At 41.5% G+C, this 26,493-nt stretch overlaps 1 protein-coding gene across 3 annotated transcripts in view; it reads left to right on the top strand.

The window, feature by feature from the left end:
- Positions 1–26,493, top strand: part of LOC136880953 (excitatory amino acid transporter) — a 273,345-nt gene that overhangs the window by 232,182 nt on the left and 14,670 nt on the right. For all 3 annotated transcript variants that reach the window (XM_067153499.2, XM_067153498.2, XM_067153497.2), the window contains one exon: positions 6,239–6,472. In XM_067153499.2, coding sequence (XP_067009600.2) covers positions 6,239–6,472 — 234 coding nt within the window. The remainder of the gene's footprint in view (positions 1–6,238; positions 6,473–26,493) is intronic.

The raw sequence follows: 26,493 nt of genomic DNA, 5'->3' as shown, positions 1-26,493 counted from the left end.
TTAACGGATAGACTCAAAAACTACTGAACCGATTTTAAATATTACTTCACTTATAGAAAGCTACATTGCCAGTGAGTAACATGGGCTGTATTTTATTTTCAAAACAATTCGGGGGGGCGACGGGGGGAGATATAAAAATATTAAAACAATAGGCTAATATAGGCGAAACCGAATTTGTCGTACAAGGACGAGACAAAGCTCATTTTAAGCCCCTTGGCGCAAAGAACAAAATTCGGTAAACCCTTCGGGCCCAGAAACCATGTTTTAAGGCCCTAAAACGAACCGTTATGGAGATATTGGAACCTGACTACCCCTGCTCTAGGAATCGCATAAAGAAACGAACGGCCGTAACCATGGCAAGGTCAGCTCCAGGATTCTACAGCAGCTAGATTATGCATGTACGTTTGGGCATAGCTGCCAACCAAAATTTATACACATATGACTTACTATCTGGAAAAAATAAACTGTTGTGTAAGACGCTCATAGCACTCTTTTGGGCGGGGATGGAAAGGGAGTGAAGTATAAAAATAATAGCCCCGAAGATCTCCGTAGTACAGCAACCAGCCTTGCCGACGGACCTCAGTTTTTACGTACAGGCTTAGGTTTCAGCATTTTGCGGAGTCTGTTACCTATAGCTTAAACTATTTTATATCAAATTATGGAGTAGTAGGATCACTGATGTTATTAGATCCGATAATTTGGTCCACTTTTACGATCATTGTAACCATGAAATCAACCTAAATACTGTACACAATTGTCAAGATGTTGCGCCCATGACTTGAAAAAAATTCTCAACATTTATTCTCAGATTCATTATATGATGTACGACATGAGTGACAGCACTGAGAATTATAATTCTCGATAATTATAGTAGTTTCTTTTATGCATCGCGTTTTTCCTTGATCATTTGTAATAGTTACGAAATGTCGGATCAAACAAATACAATAAATAATATTTATGTATGTGGTACTATCTAGCGGTAGTATACTTACACTAAACCTGCAGCTTTGTGAAGGGAGCAGGTATATCTAGGTGGGAATGATGGAAAAACATGGCAGCAAAAGATCTTAGAGGTCGACGCTAATTAGGAACTAATATTTAGAGGCCCCCATGAAGAAAAGTAGAAGAAGATACACTATAATTCCAAACATGACAAATAATTTCTACGTACTTAAGTAAATACACCAGTGATATAAATATCTAATGAAGTCAGCCACACCGATAGTACGAGTAACTAAAGCCAGTTTCTGATAACCCGTACGAAGAACGGGTACTTCTGCTGGTAACAAATAAATCTGTTCCTGTCTTGTAATAATGAGCTTGCGCACTAAACATGAAGAGATCGTCCTTGATACATACAAGGAATTCATCTGCTCGACCGTCAATGCTGCAGAAACAGCTGATCTGTGTGTGTGTGTGTGTGTGTGTGTGTGTGTGCGTGTGTGTGTGTGTGTGTGTGTGTGTGTGTATGTGTGTGTGTGTGTGTGTGTGTGTGTGTGTGTGTGCGCGTGCGTGCTGCACCATGGTACACCCTCAATTTTTCTCCAGTAAGTGAACTGCTCATAGAATGTTTCATACATCTTCCTTGACTTCTGCGGCAATAAATTGTTAGTAACATTCAGTACTTTCGTCGCGATTTCCGACTATGTTGGTGAGTCGAAATCAGTGTCACTTTCAAAACTTGCGCTGCTATTTTTGGATTGCGGCGATTTCTGTTTTGAAGGTTTGAGGATTGTTTCACGTACGATATTAATCGATATCGGATATGGATATCAATCAATCAATCAATCAATCAATCACTACTGATCTGCACTTAGGGCAGTCGGCCAGGTAGTAAATTCCTAGCCTTTTCTTAAATGATTTCAAAGAATTTGGAAATTGATTGAACATCTCCCTTGGTAAGTTATTCCAATCCCTAACTCCCTTCCTATAAACGAATATTTGACAGAAATTTTCCTCTTGAATTTCAACTTTATCTTCATATTGTGATCTTTCCTACTTTTAAAGCGACTACTGAAACTTATTTGCCTACTAATGTCATTCCACGCCACCTCTCCACTGACAGCTTGGAACATACCACTTTTTCGAGCAGCTCGTCTCCTTCCTCCCAAGTCTTCCCAGCTCAAACTTTGCAACATTTTTGTAACGCTACTTTTCTGACGGAAATCACCCAGAACAAATCGAGCTGCTTTTCTTAGGATTTTTTCAGTTCTCCAATCAAGTAATCCTCGTGAGGGTCCCATACATTGGAACCATACTCTAGTTGGGGTCTTACCAGAGACGTATATGCCCTCACCTTTACATCCTTACTTCAACCCCTAAACATCCTTATAACCACGTGCAGAGATCTGCATCCTGTATTTACAAGCCCATGTATGTAATTACCCCAATGAAGATCTTTCCTTATATTAACAACTAGGTTCTTACAATAATTCTCATAAGGAACTTCCACCCCATCAACGCAATAATTAAAACTGAGAGGACTTTTAACTATTTGCGAAACTCACAACCTAACTTTTAGTCCCGTTTATCATCATACCATTGCCTACTGTCTATCACACAACATTATAGACGTCATTTTGCAGTTGCTCACAATCTTGTAACTTATTTATTACTCTGTACAGAATAACATCATTCGCAAAAAGCCTTATCTCTGATTCCACTTCTTGAGGAATTCCCCTCTTAATTGTTACAGGCCTACTCTAAATATCTGAGATCTATTTTCTAGAAATATGGCCACTCATTCAGTCACTCTTTTGTTTAGTCCAATTGCACTCATTTTTGCCAGCAGTCTCCCATGATCGGAACGATAGTTGAAATAACAACGATACTTTAGTGAATGGCCTTACTTTAATCTGTTACTAAGATACTGTGGCGTGACTTGGAATGGTCGAACAAAAAGTTGTATTCAAACGAACTACTCAGTACAAACTTCAGTAAACGCTCATGGAACATTCAACATTCAACCCACTTTACACTTCAGTCTCACTTTACATTGATCACAGCTGTATACATCGCATTTTGAGAGGTGGCTACCTCGTGTATTGCCTCACTGCATGCAACGGCCTGGCGAACAGCAAATGTCACAGGTTCCTCCTTCTGCAGGACAGATGTTAACTCACGTTCCTGATTTATAACCTGCTTAAAATACTGTTCTGTCACTGAACAGCTTTAAGTACCCATTCAGATGAGTAAAGGAATGCAAAATATAAATGATGTTTTTCTCAAACTTGAGTTTCTCGCCAGTTGTTCATTGTGTCTTATTGAACCACTTTGATGATTCCTGTCTTGTCCTTTCTTTATTCCGAAACTCTCATTGTATGATTTTTTAAAAAATCAAAAGCAAGGAAGCTTGTATTTTCATCCACAATTGGTTGGGGAGTTTCTCTATTTTCACTGTGCATTTCGTGACTACCCGTGCTGGAGTTGGCCAAGATCATTCTTGCTTAATTCTTGTATTCTCGCGGGATATGGTAAATCAGCATGGCTTCGTAGTTGGCAACTAGCACGGGAAAAAGAAAATAGAATCTTTTGAAAATGAAAACCTACAACATGTTTTCCAGTTAGTGACCGGGTCAGAGTTGGAATAAATGAAGCCCCCATCTTGTGGCGAGGATAGGAATTGTGCCGGCTGCCGAAGCCTGTCGCACTCCTCTGGGGCAATGATAAATGACTGACAGATGAAATGAAATAGTATTGGAGATTGTTGCTGGAATGGAAGATGACAGAGAAAACCGGAGTACCCGGAGATAAATCTGTCCCACCTCTGCTTTGTCCAGCACAAATCTCACATGGAATGACCGGGATTTGAACCACGGTATCCAGCGGTGAGAGGCCGATGCGCTGCCGCCTGAGTCACGGAGGCTAGAATCCTTTGAAATGTTGAATATTGCTAAATGGGGAATGGGTAGATCGTGTGTCGAACACAGTCATACTGAACCATGTTAATGAACAAAGAACTATTTACCAAAATTTGACGAAGAAGTAGGCCACTTACTCAGTTTGTTTTGGGCGAATGTGTAACGGATTAAAATTCCAAGAGGAGGTCAGGGTATGAGGATGAAAAAATTATTAGAATAAATATAAAATGTAGTAATTTAATAAAGACGTAGGAGTTATCACAAAAGAAAGTGGAATGGACAGCTTCATGAAGGCAATCTATAGACTGATGATCTGATCAACAACAATATGTTTGTATCTGTATGCGAGTTATTGCTCTTTCGTACAGTTTATCAGTGTTATAAGATGTATACTTCTTGACACAAAATGTGAGTGGTTACTTGTACGAAAGAATCAAACTCTGTATACCTTGCACTGTGATACGGTCTTTCATAATAACATATTTATCTTCAATATGCATTTGTCCAACACAGACTTTGCTATTAAACTTGCGTAGTTATGTTCCGTTAGAAAGTGCCAAGCAACATTTAAGGCAATTTGTAGCGAATGTTATTTAAACTCGTTCTAAAAGCATAGAAGAGTACCCTTTTCATTCGTAAAGAATACGTAAACTTCATTGTAGTAACTCACTTAGAAATCTCTCTGGCAATGTGTTGCTTTCTTTCGTTCGTCCTTGTACTCGTGGACTTGGCATACATAATCGATTACCTTCTGAGGGAGGGTGCAGAAGAGTACACCTGTCGTAAGGTAATGTAAGGGTGTATTCTGCCCGAAGGCAGGTCCGAACCTCCGCAGAGGTGTGCCTGAGCCGGAGTTTACGTACGGTAGGATGGTCAGGTCCTTTCCGCTCATCCATTCTCTTACTCCCCCAACAACAGCGCGTGGCAACACATCCAAAACTTGACCACGCCCAATGTTGCATAACTTCGGAGATCTCACGGGATCCGGTGTTTCAACACGGCTACGGCCGTTGCACCTGTCGTAAGAGACGACTAAAATGGAAACCAGCTTGGTGGCATGAGTTAGTTAGCACGGTCCCCCTAGCTGAATCCATGTTTATTTCCACTTACTCGTGTCAGGCTCGTCACTGCCATCTTCCCTCTCCAATCTCCCTTGGAAAACATTGGTTCTCTTACGACCCCGACGGTGTTAGGTTTGTGAAACTCAGGGAATATTTCATTTCCACGCCCTTCAGGGTCCTTCCTTTTTGTATCGATACCTTCATTCTTAAAAGTGTCAAACCTGTTAGAGTTTCCTTCTGATTAATGTCAATAGAGAATGGTTGCCCAGTTGTACTTCCTCCTAAAATAAAAATAACTACTACTACCAGCACGCAACTACTACTACTAAATGATTTCAATCCTCGTCTGAAGGGGGAGGCGGGCCTCTTAGACGGTGACGCCGTCTCTCAGGTCAGGAGATTTGTATCGGAGAAGGAGATCTGCCGAGAGGGTAAGAGAGTTGACGGTCGTGGCCTATACTAGGAACTGCCCCGGCATTCGCCTTAGTGCACGACAATGGAAAACCACGGTAAACCACTCTCAGGAAGCCGACAGTGAGAACCAGCCCCTCACCGTCTCCCGAATACAGAGGCGTAGAGCGACGGTAGAGCCGTGGCCATCCTCCTCTGCTCGGTTGGTCGGTTGGAGTGCCGTGGCCATTTGTGAGCCGAGACCCACTCTGCATCCACCGACCCACCCCGCAATAATCCGTCTGCATGTGTTTTACACAGCACTGCGCCTGAACCGCCTGCAGGATGAAGATCGTAAGTCCTACAACAAACAAGTGAATATGCCCCTGTAAACAGAAACATTGAAAACCCGCCGTTGCAGATGTTCTCCAGAAATAAAATAGGGAAAGCTATTTTCCGACAATCCTACGTAGGGTAAAGGGAAGTATGTTCGTGATACAGGTAAGTTCATGATAAATCTTTGAATTAGTAGCATGTATCCGCTAGAGCGATGTAAACCAATGCAAGACATCTGTTGAGAACTCGGGGAACTTTTAGTAATGTTAAAATGCTTAGTCTGCAATAGGGAAGGTCATGATACTTATTCGGAGATTACCACGAACTTACCTGTATCACAAATATACCACCCTTTTCCTTATTTGTGCACGTTACGTTATATTGTATTTTATTAAATATTTTTAACCTAAATGGAATCGAAACCTACGCCGCCTCAAAGCGTGTTGCAGCAGCAGTAGTAGTAGACATCATCTGGATTATTGTATTATATGGGGTTCTTTGTTTTCACATGTACAGTAATTGCAATTAGTTAAGACTGACGTTATACTGGTCGATCGTCTGTAATTATAAATGTACCTCTCTTTGCTACAGGTTGACTCCCATTGGTATTAGCAGCGTGATCTGTGGCAAGATCTTGTCAGTGGGTGACTTGGCCCTTGTCGTCCAACAGCTTGGCTGGTTTATCTTCACTGTGGTGTTAGGTGTTCTCATCTACCAGCTAGTATTATTGCAGCTCATCTATCTGGCCGTAGTAAGACGAAATCCATACAGGTACTACTGGGGATTGGTGCAAGCAACTCTCACTGCCTTCGCTACAGCTTCCACGTAAGTAGCATCGATCAACTACCAGGTAATATTGTTAAAGTCAACATAAGAAAATTAAACTGCGTCGTATGTACCTATTCATCTTGTAATCATAAGAGGATCTCTTCATTATTCTTTACCCTTCGGATTCTACCAATCAACTCAACGGGAGATCTCACCCCAACATCGTGACCAGGCAATGCTCCAAAGCTCGACATGCTCATGATCGGATATACTCAACGACTGGAGACGGAGGCATCACATCCGCTAGATCAAAGGGAGCATTTCTGGAATGGGAACCAAGGAGGAATTTTAAAAATGAATTTTACAAATTCAAGATAGGAAAATATGTACCACCCCCTTTCAAAGATTGATTTTACTAAATTTAAGATAGGAAAATGGCTACCACCCCCTTTGATTGATTTCACTAAATTTAAGATAGGAAAATGTTTACCACCCCTTTGATTGATTTCACTAAATTTAAGATAGGTTATTGGGTACCACCCCCTTTGATTGATTTCACTAAATTTAAGATAGGAAAATGGGTACCACCCCCTTTGAAATATTGATTTCACTAAATTTAAGATTAGGAAATGGGTACCACCCCCTTTGAAAGATTGATTTCACTAAATTTAAGATAGTAAAATGGGTACTACCCCCTTTGAAAGATTGATTTCACTAAATTTAAGATAGAAAAATGGGTACCGCCCCCTTTGAAAGATTGATTTCACTAAATTTAAGATAGAAAAATGGGTACCGCCCCCTTTGAACGATTGATTTCACTAAATTTAAGATTAGGAAATGGGTACCACCCCCTTTGAAAGATTGATTTCACTAAATTCAAGATAGGAAAATGGGTACCGACCCCTTTGAAAGATTGATTTCACTAAATTTAACATAGGAAAATGGGTACCTCCCCGTTATTTAGATTGAATTTGACAAAATTTAAGATAGGAAAATGGGTACCGCCACCTTTGAAAAAATAATTTCATTAAATTTTAGATACGAAAATGTGTACCGCCCCGTTTAAAATACTGAATTACACTAAATAGGACAGGAGAATGTGCATCGCGCCCTTTCAAAGATTAATTTCGCTAAATTTAAGAAAGGAAAATGTGTACTGACCCCTTTAAAACATCGAATTTTACTAAATATAAGGTAGTAAAATGTATACCGCCCCCTTTTTAAAATATTGTTTTTCCTGCCTCTAAATAAGATAGGAAGATGTGTACTTTCTTCCTTTACAAAATCCTCTGAAACGAAGGTCTGAACGCTGACCATTCATTCAAAGAGTCGGACATTAATATATTGTATTAACTAAAATGGAAATTATTATTACAAATTAGCTGCACAATGATTCAGTGTTTTATATCAATTTAATATATCGTATTTATTTACGAGAGCTGACCCTTTATTAGCGGCAACACAGAGTTGTATGTACACAAGGCGTGCTGTCGCCTCACCCAGGCCCAGCACGTTAGCACAGACCCGCTTCCCTAAAGTCCCTTATCCCGAAATTACGGATCCATTTAGATATTTGTCGATGGTTTCCCATTTTCACACCAAGCAAATGCTGGGGTTGTACCTTAATTAAGGCCACGGCCGCTTCCTTCCTACTTCTAGCCCCTTCCTATCCCATCGTCGCCATAAGATCTAGCTGTGTCAGTGCGACGTATAGCAAATTCCAAAAAAAATCGTCTATCAACTAGAGGCTCTTCATCTTGGGAGACCTGCTGCGGATATGGGTACGAGCCGGCGCGACACCTCCGTGTGGCCTTCTCCCGGATTTTCAAGGTCCGAGGGCAATATCGGGACACCACCGCAACTGCAGTGCTCTTCGCGGAGAAACACTGTTTCTCAGTACACACCTACCTCAGAATATATGGATTTATTCATCCAAAGTTCCACGCATGCGCTGTGGTGCGAAGAATAGTGTCGTCTGTGAGTGACCACTCGAACGGTTAGTATCTTATCGTAGAAACAAGAATAGCGCAGCTGGATTAAAACTGAATGTGTTCGCAGCCTTCAGCATAACAGTCTCATGAAAGTCTTCTGAGGCGTGTGTGGATTCGGCGTTGCCTTACAGAACCGTGTCATGGTGTGTCCAAGCCTTCAATGACGGACGACACCTTTCGGTCGGCTTGCCCTGGTTTCAGTGAAGAAGAAGTGCAACTTGTTGGAGGGTTGCTGGGAACGTATGCAGCCCAGGATGATCGTGAGATAGGCCTAGAAACAGGAACAGCACCTAACACTGTGTTTCATATCATGAAAGACCGCCTCGACATGAGAAAAACAGCATCGAGATGGCTTCCGCACCATTTGAAGCAACTGCAGAAATGGCAACGAAACGGTGCTGCGCAAACTACTTGGAACGCTACAAGCACGAAGTGAAGGTTTTCCTACTCTGTACCATAATGATGAATGAAACATTGGCCCGATCGTTCAAAACGCCTTACACCAACCGAATGAATGGAGTCATTACGGGTCCCCACGAAAGTCAAAGGTGCACCAGAACCCCAGCAATGCGAAGGTGATGGCGATTCTGGTGTGCGACTGTGATGGCGTTATCTTAACACATATCATATCCCCAAGGAAATACCGTGAATGAGCAGTATTACTGTTCATTTTTGGAACATTACCAGCGACTAGCGTTGGGAATGAGGAGACGATGCTTTCTGCAGACATCTCCCATTATTTTACAGTACAACTTTCGGGAGGATATCACGCAAACGGTGGCTGAGTTATGCCCTTAATGGGGCCGGAAAGTGTTCTATCATCCCACAAATTTCCAAAATTCAGCCCCCATGATTTTGATTTGAGACTGAACATGAAGGAACCGCTTCGTAATATCCGCTTCCGCAGGCAACTGGCCGCTCAGTTCGCATTAACCAGAGAACAGGCGCCGCTACGAGGATACTAAGCCTGCCACGTCGCTAGCAACGTGTTTTACACACTGCTGTGGACTGCACTGAGGGACGTTCCAAAGAGATATCTCCCGTGTATCTGTCGCAATTAATAGTTATCATCCATATAGGAACAGTGGGACTCTCACGCCTGGAAAAGAAAGGAAAATCCAAACCTCATGGCGCAACAGCCCGGAAGGGCCTTGGCCTACCAAGCGACCGCTGCTCAGCCCGAAGGCCTGTATATTACAAGGTGTCGTGTGGTCAGTACGACGAATCCTCCCGGCCGTTATTTTCGGCTCTCTAGACCGGGGCCGCCATCTCACCGTCAGATAACTCCTCAATTGTAATCACGTAGGCTGAGTGGACCTCGAACCAGCCCTCATGTCCAGGTGAAAATTCCTTACCTGGCCGGAAATCGAACCCGGGGCTTTCGGGTAAGAGGAGGAACGCTACGCCTACACCACGGGGCCGGTAGGAAAAGAAAGAAAGGAAGTTCTTTAGAAAGATTCTTGGACCCATGAAACCAACTTTCTGCTTAATACCAAACCAAGAACTATACCGAAGTATTGAAAATATAACTACCACAATAATGAGGAAGAGATTGGCTTTGTATGGACATACTAAAAAACCGGAACCAGAAAGGCTCACCAACAGGATTCTCCTTCTCCAGGAGAACAGGAAAAGGCAAGGAAAACGAAATATGTCCTGCACGATCTAGGAAAGTGTAGTTTCAGGGCAGACGAGGTACGAAATAGAGAAGTCTTCAGAAAAAAAGTTTACGGAGGTGAAGTATCTGTCAGACGAGAAAATGAGATAGAACAGAATATTCTCGGCAGAACAAGCACGAGTAAGTCAACGGATGAAGGAGTACTGGCGAAAGAGGAATGAGACAGAGAACTTGAGAAAATGATGGAAGTTGTGTAATCACGACCCATAGGTGGTTGAAACAAAACTAACAATAATAAAGAAACAGTCTTCGTATTTCTTTATTGAATATGGAAGTACACAGTCACAAATGTACATAGAAAGGTAACATAAATATTCTTTACTCAGTTTACAGTTAATTAAGCTAAAACTAAATTAAAAGAAAGAAAAATAACATAGGAAAATAACAATACCTGTTTGAACTTCCAAATATCCAGTAGGCTAGGTGTTGGTAAAATGATCATTATTTCTTTAGATTTGCTATATTTTATACTGTATACCTCGGACACATTATATTTGATCTAAAGTTTCATGGTCAGCCTAGGTTCAAGTTGGCAGGTACCTTAAACACGTGTCTCGCACTCTATATACAGATCACTGTAGGACTGTAGGGGAAATAAATTCCGTCTCGTCACTTGTCAAGACCGTGGCTTGCCAAGTCGTCAGCTGGCAAATGCGGAACGACCTTGGGCTTGCTTCCCTACCGGACTTAATTCAACTGATCAAACACACTGTTCAGTTATACACATACACTCACACTGTAGCACTCAGAAAAAATAAACGGCACTTACATTGAAGCTAGCATCACGCTGGAGAAATACATTCATTCAAAATGTTAGAATACAGTAACTGTAGGCTACCCTTCAGGGCATTATTGTGCAACAACTACCGATCAGCTTCTCGTAATGCTACGGACTAAAGGTTTAGGACCGAGCTTGATAGCTGCAGTCGCTTACGTGCGGCAATCGACAGATAGTAGGTTCGAGTCCCACTGTCGGCAGCCTTGAAGATGGTTTTCCGTGGTTTCCCATTTTCACACCAGGCAAATGCCGGGGCTGTACCATAATTAAGGCCACGGCCGCTTCCTTCCAACTCCTAGGCCTTTTCTATCCCATCGTCACCACAAGACCCATCTGTGTCAGCGCGACGTAAAGCAAATTATTAAAAATGAAAAATAATGCATTATTATTTCAGAACAATGTGAAAGAGAAACTTAAACTTTATTATTATTGTTATTATTATTATTATTATTATTATTATTATTATTATTATTATTATTATTATTATTATTATTATTATTATTATTATTATTAATTCGGGACCGAATACCTAGAAAGGTGGATTATCTATTTCAGCTGTCTTCTCTGGGCTTTAATCTTTGCCCAGTGCTCCTTCATTCGCTGCTGGTGTTGCTCTTTTCTTTCCGTCTTCAACTTTGGCCTTTCTTGAAAACCCAGGTGGTCTTTTACTTTCCTCCTGAGTGGGTTAAGTTCTTGTATATCTTCATAAGTGATCCCCATCTCCTACAGGTCTCTTTCCACCTTCTTGAATCAAATTGGCTGGATCTTCCTATCTTTAAAATAGGTAAAGATCTAGTTCGATAATCATGTTGGTTTCATTCTTAGCCAGTGGCCATGAAATGCAATTCTCCTCGTCCTCATGAGACCACAGATGTTTTGGATATGAGTGTACAGCTCATGGTTATGTTGACGGCTATATTCATCTTTGTCTTTAATTGGGCCAAGACTTTTCCTTAAGATCTTTCTTTCTTTCTTTCTTTCTTTCTTTCTTTCTTTCTTTCTTTCTTTCTTTCTTTCTTTCTCTACTTTCCATTTTTTACATCACGCCTTTCCTGTTCATATCAAGGCATAGCTTCTGGTCTTATGCCAGTGAAATAATGACTGAGTTTTTCGTTCAAAGATATGGACATTTGGCTGTAAACGTCTTTGGTCGGTTGATAAGCAATTTCTATTCTATTATTATTATTATTATTATTATTATTATTTCCCCATAGACGTACACTAGGAGTAACAAGTGAAAAGGTTGAAACAGTTTATCTTTCCACTAGGATCAAAGAGATTTATTTATTTATTTATTTATTTATTTATTTATTTATTTATTTATTTATTTATTTATTTATTTATTTATTTATTTATTTATTTAAGGTCCAGCTCCTCCGCTGAATGTTCAGCGATTTGGCCTTCGGTTCAGAGGAACTTGGGTTTGATTCCGGAGCGGATCGATCATTTTATCTCCACATAGTTAATTCATCTGGCTCGGAGACTGTTTGTGTTCATGTTAATATCGCAGTGTACTCGTAAATCACTAGAGAATCATTCAATATTGACTACATCCCTCCATATAAGACTGACGTCAGGAAGAGCATCCAGTCATAAAACTTGCCAAATGCATACCATAATCCTCCCCCATAAATTGAAAAAGGAAGGCTAAGAAAAATAAGAAATGTGATTAGTTTGAGGTGGAGTATGTTTTATCAGGAGGGCTTGGAATTTGAGGAAATATCGAGGTTTTTTTTCCTCGAGTGTCCGAAGAGGAAGTACATTATAATACATGTTCATTATGGATCATTGTAGGCCAGCAAAATATGGGTTTTATTTGTCCTTTATTGCCTTTCTCGGCGATTTCTTGGCTTATTTGTCCTGTTTTTAGGTCTTCTTATTATTATTCTTTATCTGTTTACGCTCCAGGGTCGGTTTTTCCCTCGGACTCAGCGAGGGATCCTACCTCTACCGCGTCAAGGGCAGTGTCCTGGAGCTTCAGACTCTGGGTCGGGGGATACAACTGGGTAGGAGGACCAGTACCTCTCTCAGGTGGCCACACCTGCTATTCTGAACAGGGGCCTTGTGGGGGTGGGAAGATTGGAAGGGATAGACAAGGAAGAAGGAAGGACGCGGCCGTGGCCTTAAGTTAGGTACCATACCGGCATTTGCCTGGACGAGAAGTGGGAAACCACAGAAAACCACTTCGAGGATGGCTGAGATGGGAATCGAACGCCCCTATACTCAGTTTACCTCCCGAGGCTGAGTGGCCCCCGTTCCAACCCTCGTACCATATTTCAAGTTTCGTGGCAGAGCCGGGAATCGAACCCGGGCCTCCGGGGGTGGCAGCTAATCACACTAACCATTACACCACAGAGGTGGACATTCATGCAACGTACGCATGCAAACTATCAGAAGATGCACTGCAGTGATGTATTTAGAATTGCTTCTTACACATTACGCAGGCGTACTGCCAGAAGCATGGTACGGTGGGTGGTATAAGCCGAGGGGCAAACAAAGCTACTACCTACCTCAGAAACATCCCACTCTACTTTAAAACGATTTGTTAAATTTAAAAAAGGAACTCTTATTTTACGAACTGTGGACATCCATCGCTGCCTTCCGAGATGTTATTTGTACTTATCTCGCACACGCCCTGTATATGACCGCTGATGATGAAAATAATAATAATAAGAAGAAGAAGAAGAAGAAGAAGAATAATAATGTCATTGGCTTTACGCCCCACTAACTACTTTTGACGGTTTTCTTAGGCGCTGAGGTGCCGGAATTTTGTCCCACAGGAGTACTCTTACATGCCAGTAAACATACCGACACGAGGCTGACGTATCTGAACACCTCCAAATTCCACCGGACTGAGCAAGTTGGGGTCAGAAGGCCAGCGCCTAAACCGTCTGAGTCACTCAGCCCGGCTAATGATTGGACTGTTGGGAATCTGAACAGTTTTCAGTCTTTAAACTCCACAATACAAACATGCATACATTTAACACTGAAATTTCACATCCGTTTCTCTTTCTATCCTTTTTTTTTTGTGTGTGTGGTAAATATTTACAGTATATTACAGAAAAGGGTATAATTTCCCCGTTAACGCAAACTTTTCTTTTTTCAGTATTTCGCCCGTTCAAAACACATGTACGCTGGGGAGAGGTCAAGGGCTCCCTTGGGAAAGCTTTATATCCATATTTTAAGAGCGCCGAGCGAGGGGATGGAATGCAAATTGCATAGCGCGCATGTTAAGTTGGTCGACTCAGGAAGGAGCCAGCATCTACGAAGAGAAGCAACAAGGGACAGATAAACCGGATCGCACTCATGAGCTTTTAAAACCGACGTTATAAAGCACACATTTCCTCACAGTGAGATGATCACCCCATACTTTATAAATATAAAATTAGATGAACGTATATCTATCGCCTACACATGATTTTAAAAGTTCATTATGAACAACACAGTCATATCCTACATGTGTAACGTAAGCTTGTAGTTCAACAGGTCTCTTAAAGTGACACAAAAAAATCCTAACACCACTGTCCACCTCTGTAGCGTAACGGTTAGAACTATTAGCTACCGTCCTTGGGGGCCCCAGTTCGATTCCCGGTTCTGCCGGGAGGGCTGGTGTCTGGTTAAAATGATACATGGATCTCACCTCTATTGGGGGTGTGCCTGAAGAGAGCTGCACCGCCTCAGGATGAAGACACGAGTTTACTTTACCATCAAATGTTAAGCGTCTCTCCTATGCACGGAATCAGTAAACATACCTGTTGCTATGTATAAGTTTGTAGTTTTGTTTTAATCCATATACCATCATCACCGGGCGAGTTGGCCGTGCGCGTAGAGGCGCGCGGCTGTGAGCTTGCATCCGGGAGATAGTAGGTTCGAATCCCACTATCGGCAGCCCTGAAAATGGTTTTCCGTGGTTTCCCATTTTCACACCAGGCAAATGCTGGGGCTGTACCTTAATTAAGGCCACGGCCGCTTCCTTCCAACTCCTAGGCCTTTCCTATCCCATCGTCACCATAAGACCTATCTGTGTCGGTGCGACGTAAAGCCCCTAGCAAAAAAAAAATATATACCATCATCTATTTTCCTAACAATTTTTCACTTTCCTATTTCGTCAATTTTACAGTGACCTCCTAGAGATCTAGTCGGCTTTTTAATGTTTTGTAATGCCGAACTTTCGCATTAAGCGGTAACATTGTTTTATTGCAGTGATCCCATGTTACTCGGTACACTTTCTGAAGTTTGGTGGCTGTTTCTTAATTGGCTTTACTGTCCAGTCCAGAAGGTTGAATGATTTCTCCGAGATATTTGAAAGATGACACACAAGAAATTGCCAAATATTCCGTCTGTAGTGCGGATCTCCTGATACGTTGAGCACACTCTCCAAGAAATGAGTATTCTCATACAATATTTAGTGTGATTAGCTGCCACTCCCGGAGACCGGGTTCGATTCCCGGCTCTGCCACGAAATTTGAGAAGCAGTACGAGGGCTGGAACGAGGTCCACTCAGCCGCGGTAGGTCAACTAAGTCGAGGGGGGGCGGGAAGGGCTCGATTCCCACCTCGGACATCCTCGAAGTGGTTTTCCGTGATTCCCCACTTCTCCTCGAGGCAAATGCCGGGATGGTACCTAACTTAAGGCCACGACTACTTCATTTCCTCTTCCTTGTCTATCCCATCCGATCTCCCCACCTCAAGGCCCCTATTCAGTATAGTAGATGAGGCCGCTTGGGCGAGGTACTGGTCCTCCTCCCAGTTGTGCCCCACGACCCAAAGTCTCACGCTCCAGGACACTGCCCTTGAGGCGGTAGAGGTGAGATCCCTCGCTGAGTCCGAGAAAAAATCCAAACCTGGTCGGTAAATGGATTAAGAAAGAAAGAAAGAAAGAAAGAAAGAAAGATTATTATTGTTATCATTATTGCTGTTATTATTATTATTATTATTATTATTATTATTATTATTATTATTATTATTATTATTATTATTATTATTATTATTATTATTATTATTATTATTATTATTATTATTATTATTATTATTATTATTATTATTACAAGATGAAAGCGAATGCTGGACCGCAATCATACGGGATAGCAGATAATGATATTATCAAGGAATAAGTGAAAACCATTTCATTTTTCGGGTGTACACAATACTTGTACACAAGATAATACAGTAGGTAAGAAAGAATACGCGCATCAGTACAGTAGCTTGCTTTTGAATGTTGTGAGTCAAAAGGGCACGTGACCTGTTGTAACAAACACAACATACCTGGACGCAGGTCAGAGTGGTAGAATGGATAACAATCAGTACACGAAATGGTCATGTAATTTGATGTTTACAACACTCACCACATGTGCAACGTAAAGCAAAACTGAAAACATTGACTTGTCCTTCTCGATAGTAACAATATGTTGACAACTGTACCATATTGCATTATATACACTTCCTATACAGCCATCACACTTTCGGTAGAATGTTTCCTTACTCCTAAATATTTTACATATGCCATTTTCAATGTGATTATTTTTTAATACAAGTGTGGTAACCATCCGCTCCTAACAATAATCAGAAGTAAAAATCGAATGAAGGTCTTTGGCAAAAGCAAGAGAACGGGCACAAATGGCGTGGAAATGAAAGACTGCATAGATCTTTCAAACCTCATACCGCTGGGTTAGAAGAGAACAGTAGTTGATTAAGAGAGATCATATAGTATATATGAAATCCACGAAACTGGCACAAGTTAGTGGAAGCAATGATTGACTCTGTTGAGGGTGTCCCAAACCCTCTCTTCCACGTTTATAGTCCCTCGGTCCCCTTGTCACCACACATCTAAGGTTTCTGTCGACTATATAGATGATGAACATCTTACTAGCATGTGAGCAGTTGCAGGCAGACCGCAGCGTTTCCAACCGGCAAACTAAGCGCCTAGCTGCCAGGGAGCCATCCAGCCAGAACTTAATCCCAAATGCAAACATTAATTTGCTCCGTTATATCGAGACTACGCGAAAACGTGTTCTGGACAAAAATCGTTCAAATAAAAGGATGTTTAACACAAAATCTACAGATTGTATAGAATATGAACAGGATGTGAGAAAACATTCTCGATTCTCCTTTAAACCGCAAGTAAGTTGTAGGATTTTGAAAGCACTGTATCTTATACTTTGATAGAAATATCTTCAGCTGTTTTCCGGAGATGGTGGAGCAAACAAACAAACAAACAAACAAACAAACAGAAACGAAAGCTAATGATCACTGATATGATCAGGAATTGACATGAAACAGAAAAATATCCGCAAAAAAGTTCAAAAGAAATTAATATACAGGCAGAAGAACCCCTACAATTTAAATTTTGTAGATAATGATAACATTTCCAAAACAAAACAAAATAAGTTGCAATGAAAGAAATAATGGGAAGATGAAAAGAAAGCCCGATAATGCAATTAATTTCCCTATCTCGTACACTGACAGGTAATTCATTCTGTAATTATTATGAGCTCGGATCTCTGCCACATTCATTCTTCATCTAGTAGTAAATGTTGTTTAATTATTGTGAGAAATATCAGTAGAGATCGTGTTGATTGTGCACTGAAGCTAGGCAGCAAGTTACCTTGTACTTTGCTAATAATTCATTAAAGAGAATGTCAGATGTGCCAAGTGATGAATTAATAAATACAGGATGGCGTGAGGACTTCGATGACAAGATGGACCCCAGAAAACCTCCATCAAGTGTTCGCTTGGTTACCCATTTGTATAACATGAATATTACCGTGATTTTAATCTCACGAACACTTCATTTCTAAACATTTTTCTTTCCTGGGTTATTTGAATCATCTAGAGTCGTTAGAAATGTGGATACTAGCAAAACATTAATGGGCATGTTTCCCTTCCTTTTCCTTATTCTATACACATCGTCACTGTCCACCTCATTAAAGTTAATCTTTATTTTGTTCTGAACCACATCCACCACTAGGTCCACTTTCTTTTCTCTCACACCTTCTTGTACTCCATAAATAAACACATTCTTCCTTCTACGTTCATGATAACTTTAGCACCGGGCGAGTTGGCCGTGCGTGTAGAGGCGCGCGGCTGTGAGCTTGCATCCGGGAGATAGTAGGTTCGAATCCCACTATCGGCAGCCCTGAAAATGGTTTTCCGTGGTTTCCCATTTTCACACCAGGCAAATGCTGGGGCTGTACCTTAATTAAGGCCACGGCCGCTTCCTTCCAACTCCTAGGCCTTTCCTATCCCATCGTCGCCATAAGACCTATCTGTGTCGGTGCGACGTAAAGCCCCTAGCAAAAAAAAAAGATATCTTTAGCTCCTTCCCTCTTCACCTTAACCAGCTACTCCTCCAATTGTTTTATCTTCTTCCTCAGTATTTCTCTCTCTTTTTTATTTCTCTCCACATTCACCTTTAGCTCTTTCACATCCTCTTCGTTGCACTGCTTTATATCCTTCGACTGCTCTTTTATCAGCTCCTCTACTTGTTCCGTTTGACATGCCTCCTTCACCACCTCCTTTGTCGCCTCAATTTCTTCCCATCCAAGAGAGCCCACTGGGCCTGGACCTGGATTCATCTCCACACCTCCTATTATTAACAACATTCCCACCATCATTGCCACCAGCAGCGCTGCCAGTATCCCCTCTTTCACATCCTTCATCTTCTCCTCCTTTCATCTTTACTTTTCCATCTGTTCTGTCAGCTTCCTATCGCAGCCCTATGTTGTTGCAAGGTGTTCCCCATTCCTCAGCAACCACTCAGCACACCCGTACTCTCTGCTTGTTCATACAAGACGGCACAAATGCGGTTAATCCCAGTTTTGTGGCTGGATACCCTTACAGACGCCAAATCTATGTAGAAGGATGTAATCATTATAACGTGTCTCTGTTGTGGTTTTTAATATGATGTGCTGTATGTAGATGAATATTTGTATTAACACGACCAAAAATCGAACAAGTTGGCCGTGAGCTGTGAGTTTTCATTCGGGAGATAGTGGGTTCGAACCCCACTGTCGACAGCCCTGAAGATAGTTTTCCGTGGTTTCCCATTTTCACAACAGGCAAATGTTAGGGGATGTGCCTTAATTAAGGCCACGGCCGCGTTCTTCTCACTGCTGGCCCTTTCCTAGCTCACCGCCGTCATAAGACGACTTGAAAAAAGCACGGTCAAAATCACAAAGTAAAAATGCCAGATGAATGAATTATATCCAGTTAAAATCCTCGGGCTGGCCGAGATTCGAACCCATATCCCTCTGAGCCGAAGATCAGTTCGCTGACCATTCTGCCAAGGAGACACACACTACGATACTAAATTATCTCATATTCAATTGTTACAGTTGAGGGAGCGTGCGAGTTGAGTGATACCGCCACTGGCTTCGCACCGGGGAGTCCGTGGTTCGAATCCTAGCCATTATATGCGTGATTTTTAAAACGAAATTTCACGTTTCTCTGGTTCCATGACTTTGATAGTGACAGTCATTTAATGTACTAGTTTGCTAATTCATGCCAACGACCGTAGCCGTGTTGAAACACCGGATCCCGTGAGATCTCGGAAGTTAAGCAACATAGGGCGTGGTCAAGATTTGGATGGGTTGCCACGAGCTGTTGGTGGGGGTAAGGGAATGGAGGAGCGGAAAGGAACTGGCCACCCTACCGTACGTAAACTCCGGCTCAGGCTTACCTGAGGTTCGGACCTGCCTTCGGGCAGAGTACACCCTTACCTTACCTTACCTTACTTCTTCTTCTTCTTTTTCCTGGCCATTACTTTCTGGTTATCTGGGGTTAATACTTTGTATTGATCTAGCCAAGTTTTACGGCCGGATGTCCATGTGGAGGAATATGTTTACTATTGCGTGTTTCTGTGATGTTTTGTAGTGTGATGTGTTATACGAAGCCGCCGAGCTAGAAGAAAACCAGGTAAAGTAAAAATGCCTGACCCAACCAGAAATCAAACCCTGGGCCCTCAGAACCGATGGCCACTACGCTGACCGTTCAGCCCAAAGGGCCGGACTTACAGTCGATCAAATGAACTATTAAACCTCATATTGTTATCAACTCTTAGCCAAACCTCCTTTATCATTGAATTCACAAAGAAAATAGGTACTGGCAGACTGAGCATTGCGTCCTCCATTTCTTCTACTATGTAAACCACATTATACTGTCTGTTAAGTCACCATACCGGAGGTTGGTTTGATCCTCACGGGAGTTATGCGTTATGAAGAAACTACAAGAACAGATGGGGCGTTGTAATGAGCAGTGAGATAGAGTATTTTGCCATTTTTTTTTCTCAGTGAGACGAGAGATAACTAGCTGAGACAGTGAAGCCGTGCTCAGTTCACCCAGAAGGATGTAGGTTCGATTTCCCGCCAGGAAACCGAAATTTTCACGAACGAGACTTCTACTTTCGGAGAGACACTTGACCGCGGGGTGGTGCATTCAGTTTACATCGAAAAAATTAGTACCACATACCACGATAATCCCTTAGGGCAAAGTTTGCCAGAAATAATAATAATAATAATAATAATAATAATAATAATAATAATAATAATAATAATAATGTTATTGGCTTCACGTCCCAATAACTACTTAAACGGTTTTTGGACAAGCCGAAATGTAGAAATACTTCCCTGCGGTAGTTCTTTCAAGGTCCGCCTCTGTGGTGTAGTAGTTAGTGTGATTAGCTACCACCTGCGGAAACTGTGGTTCGATTCCCGGCTCTGCCACGAAATTTGAAATAGTAGTACGAGGACTGGAACGGGGTGTTCGATTCCCACCTTAGCCATCCCCGAAGTGGTTTTCCGTAGTTTCACAATTATCCTCCAGAGAAATGCTGTGTTGGTATCTAAATTAAGGCACCGGCCGATTCCTTCCCTTTTCCTTGTCTATCCCTCCGATCTTTCCATCGCCCCAACAAAACCTCTGTTAAGCATATCCTCCCCAGTTATATCCCTGACCGAAAGTATCACGCTCTAGGACACTGCCCTTGAGATGGTAGAGGTGGATTCCTCACTGAGTGCGAGGGAAAAGCCAACCCTGGACGGTGAACGGTTTAAGAAAGAAAGAAAGAAAGAAAGAAAGAAAGTTATTTTATGTCCTAGTAGAAATGCCGACTCTAGGCTAACGTGATTAACAAACAAATAAACAAAAACAAACAGTCAATCACTCCCCACTTATCTACATATAAGACTTGTCACCCACGTGGCCTTTTCTTTATTTCTTTATTTCAGAAGTTAGAAATGTATCGAACATCTATCTTGGTAAATTATTCCAGCACTTAATTCCTCTTCGAATACTTGGCCTAATTTGCCCCCTTGAATTCCATCTTGTCCGCCTCTGTGGTGTAGTGATTAGTGTGATTAGCTGCCACCCCCGGAGGCCCGGATTTGATTCCCGGTTCTGCCACGAAATTTGAAAAAAGAAGTGGTACGAAGGTAGGAACGGGGTCCACTCAGCCTCGGGAGGTCAAACGAGTAGAGGTGGGTTCGATTCCCACCTCAGCCAGCCTGGAAGTGGTTTTCCGTTGTTTACCACTTCTCCTCCAGGCAAATGCCGGGATGGTACCTAAATTAAGGCCACGGCCGCTTCCTTCCCTTTTTCTTGTCTATCCCTTCCAATCTTCCCATCCCCCACAAGGCCCCTGTTCAGTACAGCAGGTGAGGCCACCTGGGCGAGGTACTGGTCATTCTCCCTAGTTGTATCCCCCAACCCAAAGTCTGACGCACCAGGACACTGCCCTTGAGGTGGTAAAGGTGGTATCCCTCGCTGAATCCGAGGGAAAAACCAACCCTGGAGGGCAAACAGATTAAGAAGAATAAGAACTCCATCTTTATCTTCATATTGTGATCTTTCCTACTTTTAAAAACTCAGTTCAAGCTTATTCGTCTACTAATGACATTCCACACCATCTCACCACGGACAGCTCGTAACATACCACTTTATGCAACATTTTCGTAGCTGTTGTCTTTTGTCGGATATCACCCAGAACAAATGGTGCTGCCTTCCTTTGAAGATTTTCTAGTTGTCGAGTCAATTAATCCTGGAACTATACTCTAATTTGTGTCTTACCAGCATCTCATACGCGCTCTCACTTATATCCCTACTACAACCCCTAAATACCCTCATAACCAAATTAAAGGACCTGTAACCTTTGTTTACAACTTATAATGAAATATTGTCTAAATTGTTGATATATTCCTAAGTGTCTGTTTTAAGTATGTTACACTATACCTAAAAGAAAATTTTAAGCTATTTTTCGCAAATTTCATATTAATTTATTTGCTGATTTTTAAATTGTTATACTACACGACACGTCTGTAATTTTTAATTGCCAGTATCCAGTAATCGGGAGATAGTGGGTTCGAATCCCACTGTCGGCAGCCCTGAAGATGGTTTTCCGTGGTTTCCCATTTTCACTCGAGGCAAATGCTGGGGCTATACCTTAATTAAGGCCACGGCCGCTTCCTTCCCATTCCTAGTCCTTTCCTATCCCATCGTCGCCACAAGACATATCTGTGTCGGTGCGACATAAAGCAAATAGCAAAAAAGAAAATTTTTAATTGTCAAGTTTTTCCTTGTTTAACGTATTTCCTTTTTATTTTCCCGTGTTATCGAGAAATTTCTTGTAATATTTGGTTTTCGTGGAATTCTTTGTTGCACGTTTGAGTTGTTGTAGTTCTTCTTTTCACGTAATTCACATTTTTATTATCCTACTTCACTGTCTTACTACTGTAAGAAAGCATTGCCACCGAAATAAGTCCCAGTTGCAATGTTAATAATAATAATAATAATAATAATAATAATAATAATAATAATAATAATAATAATAATAATAATAATAATAATAATAATAATAATAATAATAATAATTGTACCGGGGTACATCTTCTCCGGCCAGTTAAAGAGCGCGCCTTCCATAAGGCCATCTATGTAAACAAACTTGAACTGGTGTACTACAAGATAGTTTGGTCTTCAACTGTTAGATGTCTCTATCATCGGTTTAAATGCTCCCTCTAGTGGGATCCACTATAATTAATTCTTAAAGGAATGTTTATTTTTGCAGTTGGCAAACCTTAGGTTTTGGAGATTTTTTTTTCATGTATCAAAGTTGTCAACACTTCAGCTGGTTCCTTCTTCAGTAGTAATCAACCTATCAGAAACTTGTACATATTTTCTTTAGCCTATTAACATTGGGGGTGTGTACTGGAATGCAGCCTACCAGTAAAGAGTTCTGGAAGGTTCCCCTTAAAAATACTATAAAGCGGGGCGTTTTCGGGCCGTATTGTTTGAATTTCTGCAGTGTGAGGAGGGTGTATTGACACGAACCAGGAAGCAGGGGCGCGGGCGGTGTTAGGAAGGCCCAGCAACTCAAGGTAATGGCAGAATTTTCATAGCTAAGTGATAGCTCCTGCGCATAGTTTGAGAGGAAAGTTTCAACTTATTTTATCTGTGTGTATAAATGCCTAAGTTCGGTGGTTTAAATGTGGAATTTTTGGCAAATATGAGGACTCTATCCTATTCCCTACTGGGAAATATTTAATGTAAGGGAACAAAGAGTGATTACCCTCTGTCGGTTCCCATTCAACTTGGCATGGGGTGACTACAGTTTTCAAGGCCTCCAAATTTCTTCAATCATATTTGGCTTTAATATTTCTTACTTAGTCACCCCGTGTAGAATAGGCTTAGCCTCGGTATCATTGAGCCATAAGCCCACTTAGTGTTTTAACTATTTCTATAAGGATAGGAAGAGTTTCGCCTCCTAACCAGTTGTTTATGGCCAGTCATGTTCAACCTTTTCTTTCTACATTAAAGCCATTTAGTATGGGCAATCATGCCCCTGTTTATTCGGTTACTGTTCCTGGTGTTAGTTCCCGTTAGGAACAGTGACTTATAAACTCTTGATCAATCAATAAGGTCACATCGGAGCTACTTGGTGTAAATACTTTCATTGAGGACAGCCGATAGGTTGTCAGTTGTAACTTAAGTGCGTGATGGTACCTTTTGAAGCTCAGACACTTATGTCGTATAAATGATCGGAGTAAAACATGCTCTTCTTAAAATATTACTCCTGTTAAGGGAAATAACGCTCTTTTCTATGTAAATCAACCAGACTGATAGCAATTGTGAATTTTGTACCTGATTTTCGGATTTTTTAGTCCTTTTTATTGCTAGAGCTAACGAGCTCATTAATATTCTTGTTATTCATTCAGATTTTGTGTTTATATATTTTTAAATTAGAAAAAAAGGAAAGAAATAACATTTCAAAATTTGTTGTAAGTTCTGCTCTATAAGAATAATAATAATAATAATAATAATAATAATAATAATAATAATAATAATAATAATAATGTCGTGTATGTGATTACCCCAACGAAGATCTTCCCTCATATTAACACGTTACAGAACAGTGGTACCCATGAGGTAATTTCACTCCATAATGTGGTCGTAGTGATTATTGTTTTAAGAGGAAGTACAACTGGGCAACCAACCTCTATGTAACACTAATTGGAGGAAAAATGGAAAGGGTCAGACACTTCGAAAATTAAAGGTATCGATCAAAGAAAGGAAAGAGCCACGGAGGCCGTGAAAATGAAAAACTCCCTAGGCATCGAATGCTCTAATACCGCCGGGGTCGGAAAAGAACAAGAGTTGACCAAGGAAAGTCGGATAGTATAGATGAAAGTGAGGAGCCTGGCACAAGTAAGTGAAAGCTATGCCAGGACTTAGCTAAGGACCTCGTAGTCGCCAACCCACGATCCCAATTCAAGAGTTCTTGGGGCATTCTCTTCATCACCACAGTAATTAAAAGTGAGACGACTTGTCCACTTGGTGAAACCTACAACCTGATATTTCGCCCCGGCTACCACCATCTGCTGCCAGATAAGCTAACATACAGGACCAATAACACTGCCTTAGGAAATCTGCCACCAGGGTTACAGCGCTAACTGCAGATCAACTCTAAATTAAAACGACCCTCGGAATCATGCTTCACCTAGTCTAATTCTCTGAGTTCTGATTCCCGTGGTCCTGAATTTTGTTATTACTCTTTCGTAATCTACTCTATCAAAAGCCTTGGATAGGTAGATATTGATTCAGTCTATTTGACCTCTTGAATCTAAGATATCTGTTATATCTTGCAGGAATCCTGAAAGTTGAGCCTCACTGGAATAACCTTTCCTAAATCCGAACTGCCTTCTACCAATCCAGTTCGTGATTTTGTAAATGTGTCCAATAAAATCAGAACCGAACTCTATAGCTGCATTCGTTTAAGTTCGGCCAGTATCCAGTATTTGGGAAACAGCAGGTTCGAACCCCACAGTCGGCAGCTCTAACAGAGGGTTTTCCGTGGTTTCCCATTTTCACACCGGGAAAATTCTGGGGCTGTATCTTATTTAAGGCCACGGATGCTTCCTTCCCACTCGTAGCCCTTTCCTGTCCCATAGCCGTCATAAGACCTATCTGAGTCGGTGCGACGTAAAACAACTTGTGGTAATAAAATCAGATAGCATTTTCAACTACCATCTGGCTACCGGGTGAGTTGGCCGAGCAGTTAGGGGCGTGCGGCTATGAGCTTGCATCCGGGAGATAGTAGGTTCCAATCCCACTTCCACTAGCCATGAAGAAGGTTTTCCGTGGTTTCCCATTTTCGGACCAGGCAAATGCTGGGGCTGTACTTTAATTAAAGCCACGGCCGATTCCTTCCAACACCTAGGCCTTTCCTGTCTCATCGTCGCCATACGACCTATATGTGTCGGTGCGACGTAGAACCACTAGCAAAAGGAACAATAAACATATGGCTAAGCGACAAGAGAACACGCCAATTTGCGCTCTGATTTCTGAACCATTCACAAGGTAACCCTTCCAATTGTAAATCTCGATCTGATTGAGATTCGGAGTACAACGGCTTCAGTAGGAATGCTGTATTCAGCCATATCAAAATTAGATGCCGAGTCGTATTTAGCTCCTGTTTTGTGGTGTCAAGATTTTCTCGTTTTATGTGTCATGCTCTCACTCTTTCTCTCTTACACACACATTACTTCCCCATCCCCACCTCTAACTGCTTCCCGCCACTCACTTCTGTCTACGCGGTGCTTAAATGAGCAACTTTGACACCTCAAAAACAGATGCTAATTATACGACTTGGCATCTAATTTTGAACATTGTTTTGTTTATATATCAAAGTTATCAACACTTCAGCTGGTTCCTTCATCAATAGTAATCAACCTACCAGAAACTTTTAATTTTTTTTTAGACAATTATAATTGGGGATGTGTACTGGAATACAGCCTACCAGTAAAGAGTTCTGGAATCTTCCCCTTAAAAATACCATAAAAACTTGGCGCTTTAGGGCCTATGGTCTGAATTGCTCCAGTATGAGGGGGGTAAATTGACGTGAACCAGGAGGCAGGGGCGCGGGTGGCGTTAGGAAGGTCCAGCAATTCAAGGTAATGGCAGAATTTTCATAGCCATGTGTTAGTTCCTGCACATACTCTGAGGGGAAGATTTCAACCTCTTATATTTATGTAAATTTCTAAATGTTGTGGTTTATGTAGAATTTTCGGCAAGTCTTAGGACTTTATCCTAAAATATGTAATGTAAGGAAACAAAGAGTGATTACCCTCTGTCGGTTGCCATTCAAC

Source organism: Anabrus simplex, chromosome 9 (assembly GCF_040414725.1).
Source record: "Anabrus simplex isolate iqAnaSimp1 chromosome 9, ASM4041472v1, whole genome shotgun sequence".
Classification (NCBI taxonomy): Eukaryota; Metazoa; Arthropoda; class Insecta; order Orthoptera; family Tettigoniidae; genus Anabrus; species Anabrus simplex.
The sequence above is the reverse complement of the archived record's forward strand: the minus strand, read 5'-3'. Positions and strand labels throughout refer to the sequence as shown.